At 37.0% G+C, this 15,932-nt stretch overlaps 1 protein-coding gene across 5 annotated transcripts in view; it reads right to left on the bottom strand.

Annotated features, from left to right (window-relative positions):
* Positions 1–15,932, bottom strand: part of rapgef6 (Rap guanine nucleotide exchange factor (GEF) 6) — a 95,688-nt gene that overhangs the window by 20,026 nt on the left and 59,730 nt on the right. For all 5 annotated transcript variants that reach the window (XM_066716888.1, XM_066716892.1, XM_066716891.1 and 2 more), the window contains 7 exons: positions 14,055–14,213; positions 13,118–13,270; positions 12,177–12,341; positions 11,471–11,578; positions 5,953–6,156; positions 5,121–5,229; positions 4,597–4,843 (listed from right to left, as the gene is read on the bottom strand). In XM_066716888.1, coding sequence (XP_066572985.1) covers positions 4,597–4,843; positions 5,121–5,229; positions 5,953–6,156; positions 11,471–11,578; positions 12,177–12,341; positions 13,118–13,270; positions 14,055–14,213 — 1,145 coding nt within the window. The remainder of the gene's footprint in view (positions 1–4,596; positions 4,844–5,120; positions 5,230–5,952; positions 6,157–11,470; positions 11,579–12,176; positions 12,342–13,117; positions 13,271–14,054; positions 14,214–15,932) is intronic.

The following is a 15,932-nucleotide window of genomic DNA, read 5'->3' as shown; positions in this document are numbered from 1 at the left end:
ATATATATATATATATATATATATATATATATATATATATATATATATATATATATATATATATATATATATATATATATATACACACATACATACACTAACCTAAAAGATTATTAGGAACACCATACTAATACTGTGTTTGACCCCCTTTCGCCTTCAGAACTGCCTTAATTCTACGTGGCATTGATTCAACAAGGTGCTGAAAGCATTCTTTAGAAATGTTGGCCCATATTGATAGGATAGCATCTTGCAGTTGATGGAGATTTGTGGGATGCACATCCAGGGCACGAAGCTCCCGTTCCACCACACCTCATCCCAAAGATGAATTTGAAATGATTCGACCTTTGTGACATGGTGCATTATCCTGCTGCAAGTAGCCATCAGAGGATGGGTACATGGTGGTCATAAAGGGATGGACATGGTCAGAAACAATGCTCAGGTAGGCCGTGGCATTTAAACCATGCCCAATTGGCACTAAGGGGCCTAAAGTGTGCCAAGAAAACATCCCCCACACCATTACACCACCACCACCAGCCTGCACAGTGGTAACAAGGCATGATGGATCCATGTTCTCATTCTGTTTATGCCAAATTCTGACTTTCCATCTGAATGTCTCAACAGAAATCGAGACTCATCAGACCAGGCAACATTTTTCCAGTCTTCAACTGTCCAATTTTGGTGAGCTTGTGCAAATTGTAGCCTCTTTTTCCTATTTGTAGAGGAGATGAGTGGTACCCGGTGGGGTCTTCTGCTGTTGTAGCCCATCCGCCTCAAGGTTGTACGTGTGGTGGCTTCACAAATGCTTTGCTGCATACCTCGGTTGTAACGAGTGGTTATTTCAGTCAAAGTTGCTCTTCTATCAGCTTGAATCAGTCGGCCCATTCTCCTCTGACCTCTAGCATCAACAAGGCATTTTCGCCCACAGGACTGCCGCATACTGGATGTTTTTCCCTCTTCACACCATTCTTTGTAAACCCTAGAAGTGGTTGTGCGTGAAAATCCCAGTAACTGAGCAGATTGTGAAATACTCAGACCGGCCCGTCTGGCACCAACAACCATGCCACGCTCAAAATTGCTTAAATCACCTTTCTTTCCCATTCAGACATTCAGTTTGGAGTTCAGGAGATTGTCTTGACCAGGACCACACCCCTAAATGCATTGAAGCAACTGCCATGTGATTGGTTGGTTAGATAATTGCATTAATGAGAAATTGAACAGGTGTTCCTAATAATCCTTTAGGTGAGTATATATATATATATATATATATATATATATATATATATATATATATATATATATATATATATATATACATATATACATACACACACACACACACACACATATATATACATTCACACACACAAAGAGGCACACAGATGTTGATATAGATACACAACAGACACCTACTTGAGCATATATGTAAATATATATGTATACATGTATGTATATATGTAGATCACCATTATTGTTCAAAATTTGTCATTAAAAATATTTGAATGTCTAAAAAAAAAAAAAAAGACATTTCCTTGTTTCAATGTAAAGTGAGTCAAAAACGTTAGCAGTAAATTATATGCGAACTATAACCTTTTGACCAATGAGATCATTATAATTGTGCTTTTTCTATTGCAAATGCAGCAGATGCAGAGAGATATCCATTCATTTGTGAGTGTAAAAAAGCCAATACCTTCCAGCAAACTACATAAATGACTTTGCTTTTAGGCTTCAATCACAGATAACATGATATCGCAGCCCTCTCTGGAAAGTACAAGAGGATTATACATTCTGCCTTAAGCAGTACAGATATAGCCAACTTTAAAACATGCTGATAAAAATTCGGCACTGGCAAAATGCTATGAATCCAAATGCAGAATTCAATCTTCTTAATCTACATTATGCGAAGCAAAATTAAATGTCACTGAGGAATTTGAACTTAATGATCTAGTTTTGCTCCTGTAAAAGTATAGAATATAGCTTGCAAATGCATGTATTTACATATAAATGCAAAGCACTAAATAAAAGTAAAGTATGGAGCACTTTTTACAGGTGTGGAGGGTTTCCTCCTTTATTTGGCTGGATTACAATTAAGAAAAAATGGCAGTGGGGGTAGGAGAGGCAGCAAAAAGAACAACAAACACTGTCCAGTGCATGCCATTTCAGTTTCACTCATTGAATTGTTGTAATGGAAGATATCTGTGGAATTTTAAGTGCTGTCATTTGCACTGCAGAGCTGAAAAAAATAAGAACAGCCTCTGTAAAGCGTTTTAAAAACAAAAACGTGGGTCCTCAGTCCTTTGTTTAACTTTCAATACCCATAGGCATTGTAAACACTACTTTTATGAAAGCTGGCCTCTTCAATTACATATTGAAAAGCAATTCTACATAGTTGTAAAGTTACAGAACATCATTATGTACACAAAGCTTTGTTGATGGATAATAGTAAATGGAGTCAAATTAATTGTTTTTCTTTATTATTATTATTTTAATAGAGACCATGATGTTAGTGTGTGAATGTTTAGTATATTTGTGGATATTGTACCTAATTGCTTTCAATAAAACTAATCTTAAATAAGTAAAAAAAAAAAAAAAAAAAAAAAAGATAGATTTTATATATATATATATATATATATATATATATATAATCTAAGTTTACTAAATCTTTGCTTCCTCAACATAATGCAGAACACTTTCATATATATGTACAGTAGTTGATATTCCATTGAGCTTATCTACGATCTCTTTAAGGAAAGCATTTGTTTGTATGTTTACCTCACATCAAATTATGGTAATTATGCAAGACTCTTACCAAAACAGTCCCCTGTGAAGGTGATGCAGTTACAAAGAAAGACAACATTGAAGAACAACATGAGAATGGCAACACCATATCGCAACACCATATCAACTACACGTAGTAAAAAAAAAAGCACACAATACAACATATAAAACAAGTGGAGTGACCAGCAAACCAATACACCTGACACGCACTGTCCAAGAACAATATAAGCAGGTCTTACATTTTAATTTATACTAATATATAATATTAATCATATTTAATGTCTGAAAATATGTAATAAAAAAAACAAATTAGCTGAATACAGCTTCTATGTACATATTCTTATTCTTCATAAATCAAATACATCACAATGCATTGAATATTCATGAAGAGGCTCTAGGAATGGTATGTGTGGAGAAACTTCATGTATGTGAAGTGCAAAGGCAATATGGATCGCACATGCTTCAAGCACTTATTGGTGGAATGCACTGCACTGTATGAATGAGTTTATGCTTGATTTTTGATAAATCTGCAAATAAATGATTTGATCATGGCTGTCGTTCAGTTTATGTATCATAATGTACATTACATATAATAATTTTGATCACTGCTGCATAAGTGAGAGAATGACTGCATTGATGTGATCGACAGCTTGCTTCTCTCAGGCCTGTACTATGACCACTTTCTTTCGTGTGCAGAACAGCCCCAAAGAAGAATGGTTTCCAAATGAGGAACAAAAACAGAAAGCTTCTTCCTGGAAGTTTCTTTTTGTCATGAGTTTTCCTTTAAGCGACAGATAACAGCATTTCTGACACTGTCACAGTGGAACCGGAACAAAGGCACATGCTCCACAAAGTGGCCTCCCACACTTGGTGACATGAAACCCTGATTCACACGGCTGAGGAACCAGTTCCTACACCTCATAATCATCCATTGTGGATAAGCAACAAAATATACACAAGGAAATAATGAGCTCCCTCAGATATTTAAATTTACCAAAGCTACTGAAGCATTGTAAAGTGATGTTCGAGAAAGCAGCTTTGAATTCAGATAATGGAGCTTTCAGCGATCTATCTTTTTATGTTCAACCCACATCGATAATATGATGCTGATTAGTTTAAACTGCTTGCTGTTGCAACCTCGATCCCTTTCATATGCGCATTCACCGATTTCAGAGCAAACAACAAAAATCCTCAATAGTGTAAATTGCTTGCCAAATGTGCTACGGAAATGAGCATCACACATGTTTTGCTAAGTTTTTTTTTAGGGGAAACTAGAAACCTTCAATGAAAGAGCACATTTACACAGAATGTGCCAGACATACTCCCTCAAATCCATTCAAGCGAGAGGTTTTATTAAAACCACTTTTTTCGAATACTTGCACTTCAAAGCTATAGCACAGTAGGGTCACATTTACAGCAGCCATTTAAAAAAAAAAATCTGTGCTAAAAAATTTAATAAATAATCTGCAAAACTTTCTGTAGCTTTCGGTCCATAACGTTCACCCATCACACAGAAAAAGGCAATCGTGACTGCAGTCTACTGATAGCGATTCAAACATGAATATGTTGAATGTGGCATTCAAACTCTCAAAGCAGCGTTGGAAGGATCCTGGACTGAACGCCCCCCTCAGAACCCCCTGCTGAAAGGATTAAAGCGCATGCTGTAGAGGTCACAGCTTCCATAGAAATTAAATGAGATGGATGAACAGATGACTTTAAACCGGGAAACGGCTGTAAAAATCAATTTGTTTTACATGACAATACTGCAAATACTGTGATGTTCAAAGCACTTCTTTGTACTGTGTCACTCCCTCTGCTTACCTGAACGGTTTCGGAGGCAGGATGCTGAAGCGTGTCTTGTCCAGGATCTTTCTGATTTTGTTCCTGCCGCCTGACACGGTGTTGGCTTTCATCTTCTTGTTTCCCTTTTCTGTAGGAAACATCTGCTCCACATCCCCCGGAAGGTCTGGGATGGAGTAACGATTGCCCTTCTTCTCCTGGATTTTGGGAATGTGTGGGACGCCGTTCTTCTTTTCGTGCAGTAACCGGCTTAAAAGCTCCTTAAACACTAAGAAAGAAATTGAAGCAGAAATAATAGGCCATTTCTATGCAAAAAGAGGTAAAAGATGTTCTAAATTTCAGGGTATGGTATGTGCTAAGTGTGGAAATTATTTTTAGTGGTAACATTAGATAGTTAGTTAACAAAACACAAACACCCACAGAAGCAGAACTAACCCAGCAAACTTAATCTCTCTTATATTCGTTCTGCTGACAAATGTAACACTAGTCTATAATTAAATAATACATACATATATATTTTTTTTATATGCAAAGAGTCTTCATACCAAATATATTTGTTTTCACTGTAATGGAAAGATGGGTGTTATTCCTCAGTATGTCAATGGCTTTGGCATAAGTAATGTTTTCAAAATTTTGGCCATTAATCTCCATGATCTGAAAGACAAAAGGACACCAGAATGATAACGGTTGTTTACGTAGCTTTTCAAAAATACAAAACTGTTTTCTCAGAGCACCAAACTCTGCTAACTCTAATGTTTATCATCTGAGAACTAAATAAGTGTTTAAGAATACATGAAGAAAACATTTCAAGAGAACGTAAATTTTTTTTTTTTTTTATTTTAATTCTCAATCTATTAACAATTAAAAGGAATACATATTTTAGGGCATAAGCTGCAATCCACTGAAAGGTTTTTGTATATGGCCCACGGTAATTCAAACGGATTTAAAGATTAATCCTTTATGAAAAGTCATTAGCACACTTCCAGTCTCTGGCTCTCCAAGGCTGGTGTTGCAGAGTCCCCAACAGCATGGTTCTCCTGTGCATACTTAATTATAACAGCATGCTCAAGGCTCAATGATGTGAAAAGGGCTATTTCTCCCATGTCTACTGTACTAGGTTGCAGAATATCACATGCTTGCTAATTAGAAAATTGCTGCTTTGACTCAGCAGTAGCCCACTACTAATTTCTGCACCAAAAGAACTGAACAAAGCAGGAGTAGCATATGCAGGCGCCACACGTTTGAAGACACAGATAACTACCTCATATGCCGAAGCCCCATCCACAGTACCTTCTCCACCATCAGACTGAGCAAGTAAAAATGTTTGTGTGAGGAGTGAAAATGGGAACAATGTATATTTACGGCTGCATGGCGTACCTGGTCTCCTCGTTTGAGTCCTGCCTCTGAGGCTTTACTGCCGGGTTCCACAGACTCGACAAAGATGCCAAACCCCCTCTCGCTTCCTCCCTGCAGGCTGAAGTAGAGGGGAGACTCTCTGGATGGCTTCAGCAGGGTTATTTGCCGCCATTTGGCTTTTGCAGCACAGGCAATATTCAGCAGTCTGAGGTGGCCTTTCATTTTCTTAAAAAAAACAAGAACACAATATTCAGCGATTCATTCTTGAAAGTTTAAGTATGATCAACCATGTATAAACACATATACATATATGTAAGGTTTTCTCTCATGCTAATCTATGCAAAAGTCTATATCCAAAATTCGACATTGAATTTGACATACCTATACATGCACATAATTCTACATCGGTCTTCAATCTTGGCGCACGTAGACGCAATTTCCCAAAGGTACAGAATAACTTAAAAGTGACTTTTGAATGCAAGCACACTAGAATTGCCCAGTTAAAATCAATTGGTTTCTTGCCAATACTTGTGTCACCGACAGTCGCAACATTGATCAAATGAATTGATTTAAGCTGGGAAACTCAGGTTTATGTGTAATGTAATTTTTAAGTTATGCTGTAGCATGTGGGATATTGCACATACGTGCACCGCGATGGAAGACATGTAGATTATGTTCATGTTTCAAGCATGCCAAATTCTACGTAGAATTTTGGATATAGACTTTTGAAACGTGTAGACTCCAGGCCCTATGGAGGACAACAGGACTGAGCATTTAACCACTTCAAAACCATGATGTACGCACGCACGTCACATGAAAACCCTCAGTACCATGTAGTTTCATGTAATTCCCATAGCCAGTGATGATACTGTAGAAGGTGAATTGAAAGCGGGGAACAGTGATCATGCCATGTTTTTAACCTAAAGCATGTTGTTTAGAGCCTCCATGTACCTGTGCGCGTCTAGAAGTCTTCCATCTATTGCGGCAAGCCGTTCACATTTTACAAGTATAAAACTATAGTTTTATATTATAATTGCTAGTTTTATGATTAGTTTAGTTTAGTTGTTTAGTTGTAGTTTATGTAGTTTTTAGCAAGAGCTATACAGGGCTGTGGTGAGATATGTTCAGAAAACAGTGCAGAATAGAAGGCAATGAAGCAGCGTTTGCGGCAACCAGATCCATCGCAATGCTTCGCGGAGCCTCTAGCGCATCTGCAGCGCTGTCTTCCAAGCTTATTGTATTGAACATTTCAAGACATTGCACAGAACAAGCCGTTGATGGCACAGGATTTGATATAAACTGAGTTTTAGTTTAGTTTTAGTTTTAGATAATTACTGTTCAATGTTTATTAATACAGCGTTTCAGTGTACTATTTTAATTTGCGTTTCAGTGTATAGTATATTTTCATAATAGTTCCAGTGTATTGCGTATTATTAGTTTTTCAGTGTATTGTTTAATATTTTGTGTGTTACTTATTAAAAAGTATAATATTGTAAACAAAAAAATATATTTGCATTGTTTTCTTTGTTCAAAAAGCCTATCACTTTACTGAACCTGGATATGTAGTACACAGGAGCATAAAGGAGTAATGAAAAACAATTTTTTTTTGTATTTCATACATCATATATTTACATTTTAAAGTAATTTCAGACAATACATCATTATCATTCTTTTCTAAATCTAGTACCTGGGAAGGGTTTTAATTTTTTGAAGTGTAATGTAAAATGTCTAGTCCTCCTCAGGGCAATCAGAGCCCTTGAGAATAGGATGCCATGTTGGCACCAGGACCCCACAAGAATGCATTGATAATAATAAAACAATGTTTTTGTTGTTGTGATTATTTGAATAATCAATCATTTTATGTACAGAATAATCAATTATCATATTAATCGATTGCTGCAGCCCTAGTCAAAAGGAAAATCTACCCATTTGCCTGAAAAGTATTTGATCAATGCATATTACCAGGGCTCACTCATGGATGTAAAACCTAATCAATAAAATGCAAAAATGTTATCGAAACTGTGGATGACATGAAGCATGGAAATATGTATGCTTGGAATAAAATGAAGCCATACAAAATACATTAATGGATCCAAGAACAAATTAAAATGTGACAACTGAAAGAGTGAACATTTTTAAATGGCAATGGGCTGTTAGGGGAAAACAGTAAGGCAGATGACAGTATTGGGCAGAAATGTACAATAGAAATGTGGGACATAGCATAACTCCAAAAAGCAAATATAAAAAAATAATAATATGGCTATATAGACCTACAGTTAGGAACATAAATATTTGGACAGTGACACAATTGTCATCATTTTGGCTCTGTACACCACCACTATGTATTTGAAAGGAAGCAATCAAGATGTTCTTTAAGTGTAGACTTTCATCTTTAATTTGAGGGTAGTTACATCCAAATTGGGTGAACAGTGTAGGAATTACACCCATTTTTATATGTGGTCCCCCCAATTGCAGGGGCTCAAAAGTATTTGGACAAACTAACATAATCATGAATTAAATTGTGAGTTTCAATACTTGGTGACAAATCCTCTGCAGTCAATCCAGCCTGAAGTCTGGAACCCACAGACATCACCAGATGCTGGGTTTCTTCCCTGGTGATGCTCTGCCAGGCCTGTACTGCAGCTGTCTTTAGTTCCTGCTTGTTCTTGGGCCGCTTTGTGGTGGCATACAGAGCCATAAAAATAACAATTGTGTCACTGTCCAAATATTTAGGGACCTAACTGTATATCCAGCTTACATTCATGGCTCCATATTACAGTATTTTACTCATAGCCTTAGCATAAGCAGAAGGTTTTTGAAGGGTGATCATCAAGAGCAATCCAATACAATTAAAGGGTTTGTAACTCCTTTAGCCCTGGCTTCTCCACTCCTACAGTTCCGTGATCGTTTAAGTGCTTCAGGTATCGACAGTTGTTTTGATGCAGCGTTTTCCGGTTCTGCCTCTTTTCTATAGCTATCTTTAGGTGGTCATTGTATTCAGAGACGTGGCGCGTCTTGAGGCTATGTATTAAATGTGTTGTGTTTAAATCTTTACTGCTGTTGCTACCACGTCATTTTTGCAGCACACAGCTTGCAATCAGCTGTTCTGTTGTTATTTTCGGACACTTCAAATACAAACCGCACTCCTTAGTTATACTTACTGCTACATATCCCACACTGCACACCACAGCAAATACTTTACTGTTTTATGGTTTATGTGTCTCAGCATTATATGCAACAATCCACAGAAGTATCAGTAAGCATACTCGTGCTTTACTGCCGTTACAAAACAGACTCGACAATGCTTGATAAATAAAGGAAATTGATAGTTTCCAAAGACGCATTAATACATTTGAAAGAACCTTCCACAACATATTTACGTAAACTTGTATTTTTAGTTTTTGCATCTTTCTTGTTTTCAGTATATATACTGTATATTAATAAAAAAAAAAAACACCATTGTGTTTTTATTAATTTATTACTCACTTTAACTATATACATACACATATATATATATACATACACATATATATATATATATATATATATATATATATACACACACACATACACACAGTGAGGGAAAAAGTATTTAATCCCCTGCTGATTTTGTACGTTTGCCCACTGACAAAGAAATGATCAGTCTATAATTTTAATGGTAGGTGTATTTTAACAGTGAGAGACAGAATAACAACAAAAAAATCCAGAAAAACACATTTCAAAAAAGTTATAAATTGATTTGCATGTTAATGAGGGAAATAAGTATTTGATCCCCTATCAATCAAGATTTCTGGCTCCCAGGTGTCTTTTATACAGGTAACGAGCTGAGATTAGGAGCACTCTCTTAAAGGGATTGCTCCTAATCTCAGATCGTTACCTGTATAAAAGACACCTGTCCACAGAAGCAATCAATCAATCAGATTCCAAACTCTCCACCATGGCCAAGACCAAAGAGCTGTCCAAGGATGTCAGGGACAAGATTGTAGACCTACACAAGGCTGGAATGGCCTACAAGACCATCGCCAAGCAGCTTGGTGAGAAGGTGACAACAGTTGGTGCGATTATTCGCAAATGGAAGAAACACAAAATAACTGTCAGTCTGATCTGTCTGGGGCTCCATGCAAAATCTCACCTCGTGGAGTTTCAATGATCATGAGAACGGTGAGGAATCAGCCCAGAACTACACGGGAGGATCTTGTTAATGATCTCAAGGCAGCTGGGACCATAGTCACCAAGAAAACAATTGGTAACACACTACGCCGTGAAGGACTGAAATCCTGCAGCGCCCGCAAGGCCCCCCTGCTCAAGAAAGCACATGTACAGGCCCGTCTGAAGTTTGCCAATGAACATCTGAATGATTCAGAGGAGAACTGGGTGAAAGTGTTGTGGTCAGATGAGACCAAAATCGAGCTCTTTGGCATCAACTCAACTCGCCGTGTTTGGAGGAGGAGGAATGACCCCAAGAACACCATCCCCACCGTCAAACATGGAGGTGGAAACATTATGCTTTGGGGCTGTTTTTCTGCTAAGGGGACAGGACAACTGCACCGCATCAAAGGGACGATGGACGGGGCCATGTACCGTCAAATCTTGGGTGAGAACCTCCTTCTCTCAGCCAGGGCATTGAAAATGGGTCGTGGATGGGTATTCCAGCATGACAATGACCCAAAACACACAGCCAAGGCAACAAAGGAGTGGCTCAAGAAGAAGCACATTAAGGTCCTGGAGTGGCCTAGCCAGTCTCCAGACCTTAATCCCATAGAAAATCTGTGGAGGGAGCTGAAGGTTCGAGTTGCCAAACGTCAGCCTTGAAACCTTAATGACTTGGAGAGGATCTGCAAAGAGGAGTGGGACAAAATCCCTCCTGAGATGTGTGCAAACCTGGTGGCCAAGTACAAGAAACGTCTGATCTCTGTGATTGCCAACAAGGGTTTTGCCACCAAGTACTAAGTTGAAGGGGTCAAATACTTATTTCCCTCATTAACATGCAAATCAATTTATAACTTTTTTGAAATGCGTTTTTCTGCATGTTATTCTGTCTCTCACTGTTAAAATACACCTACCATTAAAATTATAGACTGATCTTATACCGCTTAATAAAATTACCGTTAACTTGTTTTCTATTCAGTGTATCCATACATTGAATGCGATTTGTTTACATCTTTGGAAAGCAAATTTAAAATAATAATAATTAAAGAATAAATTAAATAAAAGCCTGGCCTATTAGCCTACAACTACAATGTTTCCAGGTTCTTCATACCCTCCATAAGTCTGTGTTGTCTTTTTATTTATAAATGTTTAATAAGAATGCCGGTCTCCTACAATCACCGTCTCCAATTGACGCCGGGGGTTCTTGCAGTTATTTGGAATAAACGCCGGGGGCATTTAATTTAAGTTTTACGGTGTATATATATATATATATATATATATATATATATATATACATACACACACACACACACACACACACATTTTTGGTGGGATTCCATGTAGGACATGTAGGATAAATGTAGGATTGATTTTAATAATGAACCCTTACTGCTGCTTCCAGAAGTTTTTCAAACTCTTCTAAGAACTGTGTCATCGCGGGATCCCCTTCAAAATCATTGAAGTGATTGTTCACCCATAACAGCACTACCCGTGTAACCTAGTATAGAAAGAAAGGAAAAAAGAAAAAAAAAGAGGACTTAATAAAAGAAAGAAAAAAAAATAGCCTATTTCAAATCGAAATTACACCGCAGTTTAACAAAGCAATAGAAAATAAAGTGAAACATCACAAGATTACACAATAAACTAATGTAGCTTTGAAAAAGAAAGGGCAAAAAGAGACCATTGATCTCCAGTTCACTCATGCAGTAACAATATCTGAAAACATAACTGGTGAAAAAGTGTTTATTGTTCTCCTAAAAGTACATAAGGGTTTTGAGCGGGAACTTGAAACCAGTTTCATCATTCACCGCAAAGAAAATAATGGGAAGAAACATGAACACTTTAGCTTCAGGTGTGATTATTCTTAAACAGAACAATAACAAAGAACTTGGGGAGGAAAACATTCTCAAAGGACAATTGTCAGGCTCTAAATTATAAGATCTTTTATGGTTTAGAAGCGAATATTCCTGTGCTTAACTCCCAAGTGTTTGCAGAGCTATCAATACCATTATTGATCCCTCAGAGCCCTGCTGCTCTTAGATGAATGTAAATCAATTGTTAAGTGCTCTATGGCAGCCTTGGGGTTGTGGACTGACCTTGTCCCTGAGGCAGTCAACTTTGAACCACTCTAACAATTTCCTCCCGACCTCCATGGGGCTGGACAGAAATGTCCTATACGTAAGCAAGAAATCCTCAATGTATGTTGGGTCCACTACTGAATGCTCTTCCACCAAGTGCATTATAAGGCGCTCTGGAGTTCCCTGCAGAGATGAGAAACAGATGTGATTAAATAGGGTTTTTAATGTGTTTGTATATTACTGGTGCATTGTAGGAAATGTATCTTTATTCCCATATATAAGCTACAGGGGTGTAGAGTTCCGGTGAAATGTCATTAAATTCTTTCAAATTTCTTGAGCCTTGCCCTTCTTACCACATGGAAACCACATGACAAGACAATTGTGTGGGAAACCCCTACATTTTAAAGGATGAGAAACTGAATTTGCAGTTCTCAATTATATGCAAAGAGGAAAAGCAGAAGAGATGTAAAAGAGTCATTAAGAATCCCACTAAAAGTGCAGCTGTGTTTCCGTTATCACTTACTAAAACAAAATCATTAGAAGCCAAGTACTATTTAACCAAAATGAAAAGTATTCATTACAAACAATGTTGACATTTCTGGTCAAGGATAAATGATAGCAATTGAATTTCAAACGAAATACTTACTACAGTCTATACATGTTCCTTACTATTGTTGATAATACTAATAAAATGCTGACCAACTGTACAAGAGAAAATAATACTGTAATAATTCAGAACCCCTATAAATCATTCTCACAACACACATTTTCTGTCAAGGACCTGCACAAATGAACAGTGAGAAGTCCACGTTTTGTTAACACCCTTTATAACATAATATAACATGATTATTATTATTATTATTATTATTATTACTTCTTGGCAGACGCCCTCATCCTGATAATATAACCTGATAACAAAACACTTAACACTTGATTGTGTGGACAGAGTCTGCCCTTACCTTGATGACTATGTGTCCTTTCCTGGTGCCCGTGCGATCGAGCTCCCTGTGCTCCTTCACCATCACGATCTCCCCCTCCTCCTCCACTTTGTGCGTGTTCTTCTCCACATGGTTCAGGATGCGCCAATAATCCTCCTGGGCTACACACACGAACTGCCCCACGACAATGTGAGGACACTTAATAAACTTATGGTACAGCAGAACATTGCACTGAACCACTGATGGGTATTCACACAACAGCAGTACACAGTCATGCTGGTTAGGCATTTGAATCTCACCTCCTCTTCAGTCGACAGCCTTCAAAGATAATTAAAGGTTTTTTGCTTTTTCTAACAAAACTATAGGTATATAGACTGTGTTGCTGAGTTTTTGTGCCAACCAGACGTTTTTTCATAAGGTAAACATAAATCAAATGCTTTTTCTAGCAAGCTCGTCAAATTAAAACAAATACTGTAGCACTGGTCAATGAAACTCCTCAGAACAAGACAGAAACTGAACACTGTCCCTTGCAGGGTTTGCAGGAGTCTTAACCGAGTCTTGAGCATAAGCAGAACAAGGTCACTTTTCACAGCAATCTAAATTAAGATAAAAGTTCCTGTTCTGTGTGACTAAACCACAACAGTTAACCCTGTTCAATCTCGAGCGCTACACATATTTGTTTCATTACAAATGTTGAGAGTCTACAATTACAGTGAGTGAGTTCTATTAGGACATGTTTTCTATTTGTAAAAAGATTGCTGAAAATATTAAATTACAATAGACCAGTGGTAATAAAAATAATTTAATTCCTTTATTCTTAAAACACTTATCAAATTTAATGAGTTGCTGATTCACTTAGGTAGTAGTAGTATTAGTGGTAAGATATGTAAATACAACAATTTCAGTTTGACTCTAAAAGCAGTCAAAGCTTTTGCAGAGTATTCTGAATAGTACCCACCTGGCAGTCATCTGCCTTGGTTCGCACCACACCATTCATGTACTGCTTGTCAAGAGATGGAGAAATCCCAAAGCTGTTTCCCATACAGAGGGTTTCGATCCTGCCGTCTGGGTGAGTGATTTCCACTGAACCATTCAGAATGACATACCACAAATCCAGCTGAAAACAAAAGCAGATATGATCACACAAACGCGTACAAAATTCTGACAGCTCTGTTTCGCTGTAAATGCTCCAAGCTTCCAAATAGATTTGATTTGGTGAGAACCGTGCTGTGCTGGGATAGCCACACAACATAAAGAAAATGTTTACCCGACTCCATATCAAGATCAAGAGTGACACACACATGCCAATGGCCAAACTGAAAGTTGCCAAAACTAATGGAAACGTCATCTATACCGTATCCATGAAATTCATACACAGGTCGAATGGAACACACACAAAAAAAAAAAAATGAAATATTAATCCACACACCCTCGCAAAGCTTGCCATTTTGAAGGATTTATAAATATGCAAATACATCTCCCTAAAGAACTACAATGAAGCACGTTGCTAATGAGAGATGTCAGCAGAACGGCTTGTAACCTTCCTGTTCTAGCCTGTCCTACCAGTGAGTGAGCGCCAACTGTGGACATTCCCATTCGTACTTCTCAACACATACACGATTGCATATTTACAGACCCTTCAAAACTGCATCTTGCAAGACAGGAATGTTGTAATATTGAATTTTAATTTTTTCAAAAGCCCATTACCAAGTGAGACATTTGACCTTTAATAAACCTACACTTCTGTTGTAGTCAGTTTAAAACAAAACGAAACAGTTAAAAACATCCACATCTTCAGAGTTATTTCAAAATCCCCATTTTTAGAATATAGAAACATTTAATAATCCAATTTGCACATTCACTATAAATGTGTGTGTTTATTTTTACCTTCAGTCCAAATCTTATATACTGGGATAAGTGCAAGCACCCTACAATATGTTGAATAATAATACAAAAAAATAATAATGTATTTCATATTTTAACTCCACTCCTACATTTTCCATCTCAAATCATAAGCTTAATTTCAAGTAATGCTCATGAATAGCAAAGCTGTGGGTCTGACCTTCATGCAAGCCTGTGCAAATAGTAGTAAAAAGCCAACTAAACTGCCTATGTGGTTACAAATAAAGATACAAGTATAACTAAGCATGTGATAACAGAAATCTTTAGACATTTAATGAAGTACCTCAGAACAGGAAAAAAAAAAATGTTAAGAAATAAGGAGAGAAAACATTTTATTCTTCTATCAGGTAGCTATTTCATTTCAAGAGAGCTTCTAAGGATTGTTTTTGCAGGCTTGTAAGTTAATTAAATAATCAACATAGACTTACTAAATAATTAAAAAAAAAGGGAATAAGTGCTGTACATCTTCTCCTGTACCCCAATAAATAAATACAGTTTAAGATGTTCGCAGTCAAACGTAATAGACATTGTGATTTATTTCAAATACGTAGTGTAAAAAATTAATCTGAAACACCCACTGCTTGGGCAATAGATACACTTTTTAACAACCTCAATTACTTAGTAATTAACACTGACACAGAAAGCATTAGTTGCTGCAAAATTAAAGCACAGAACAACTGTGTTACATAACAACCGCATGCTATTATCAACGGCAAATTGTATATTATTATTATAAGGCTAAAATTATGTGTAGTTGGATACGGTTTTCACTAACTAAATTTCACCATGCTGTAATAGTTCATAGGCTATCTTTATTTATTATTGTTGACGTCAATAGACGTAGAATATAAATTGTTGTCAGTAGAAGTAGAATATAAATTTGGCATTTTTGGTCAAATGTTCACATACGGATTCTGGTGCTGGAGCTGTGCCA

This window comes from Amia ocellicauda, chromosome 11, assembly GCF_036373705.1.
Source record: "Amia ocellicauda isolate fAmiCal2 chromosome 11, fAmiCal2.hap1, whole genome shotgun sequence".
In the NCBI taxonomy this organism is placed as follows: domain Eukaryota; kingdom Metazoa; phylum Chordata; class Actinopteri; order Amiiformes; family Amiidae; genus Amia; species Amia ocellicauda.
The sequence above is the reverse complement of the archived record's forward strand: the minus strand, read 5'-3'. Positions and strand labels throughout refer to the sequence as shown.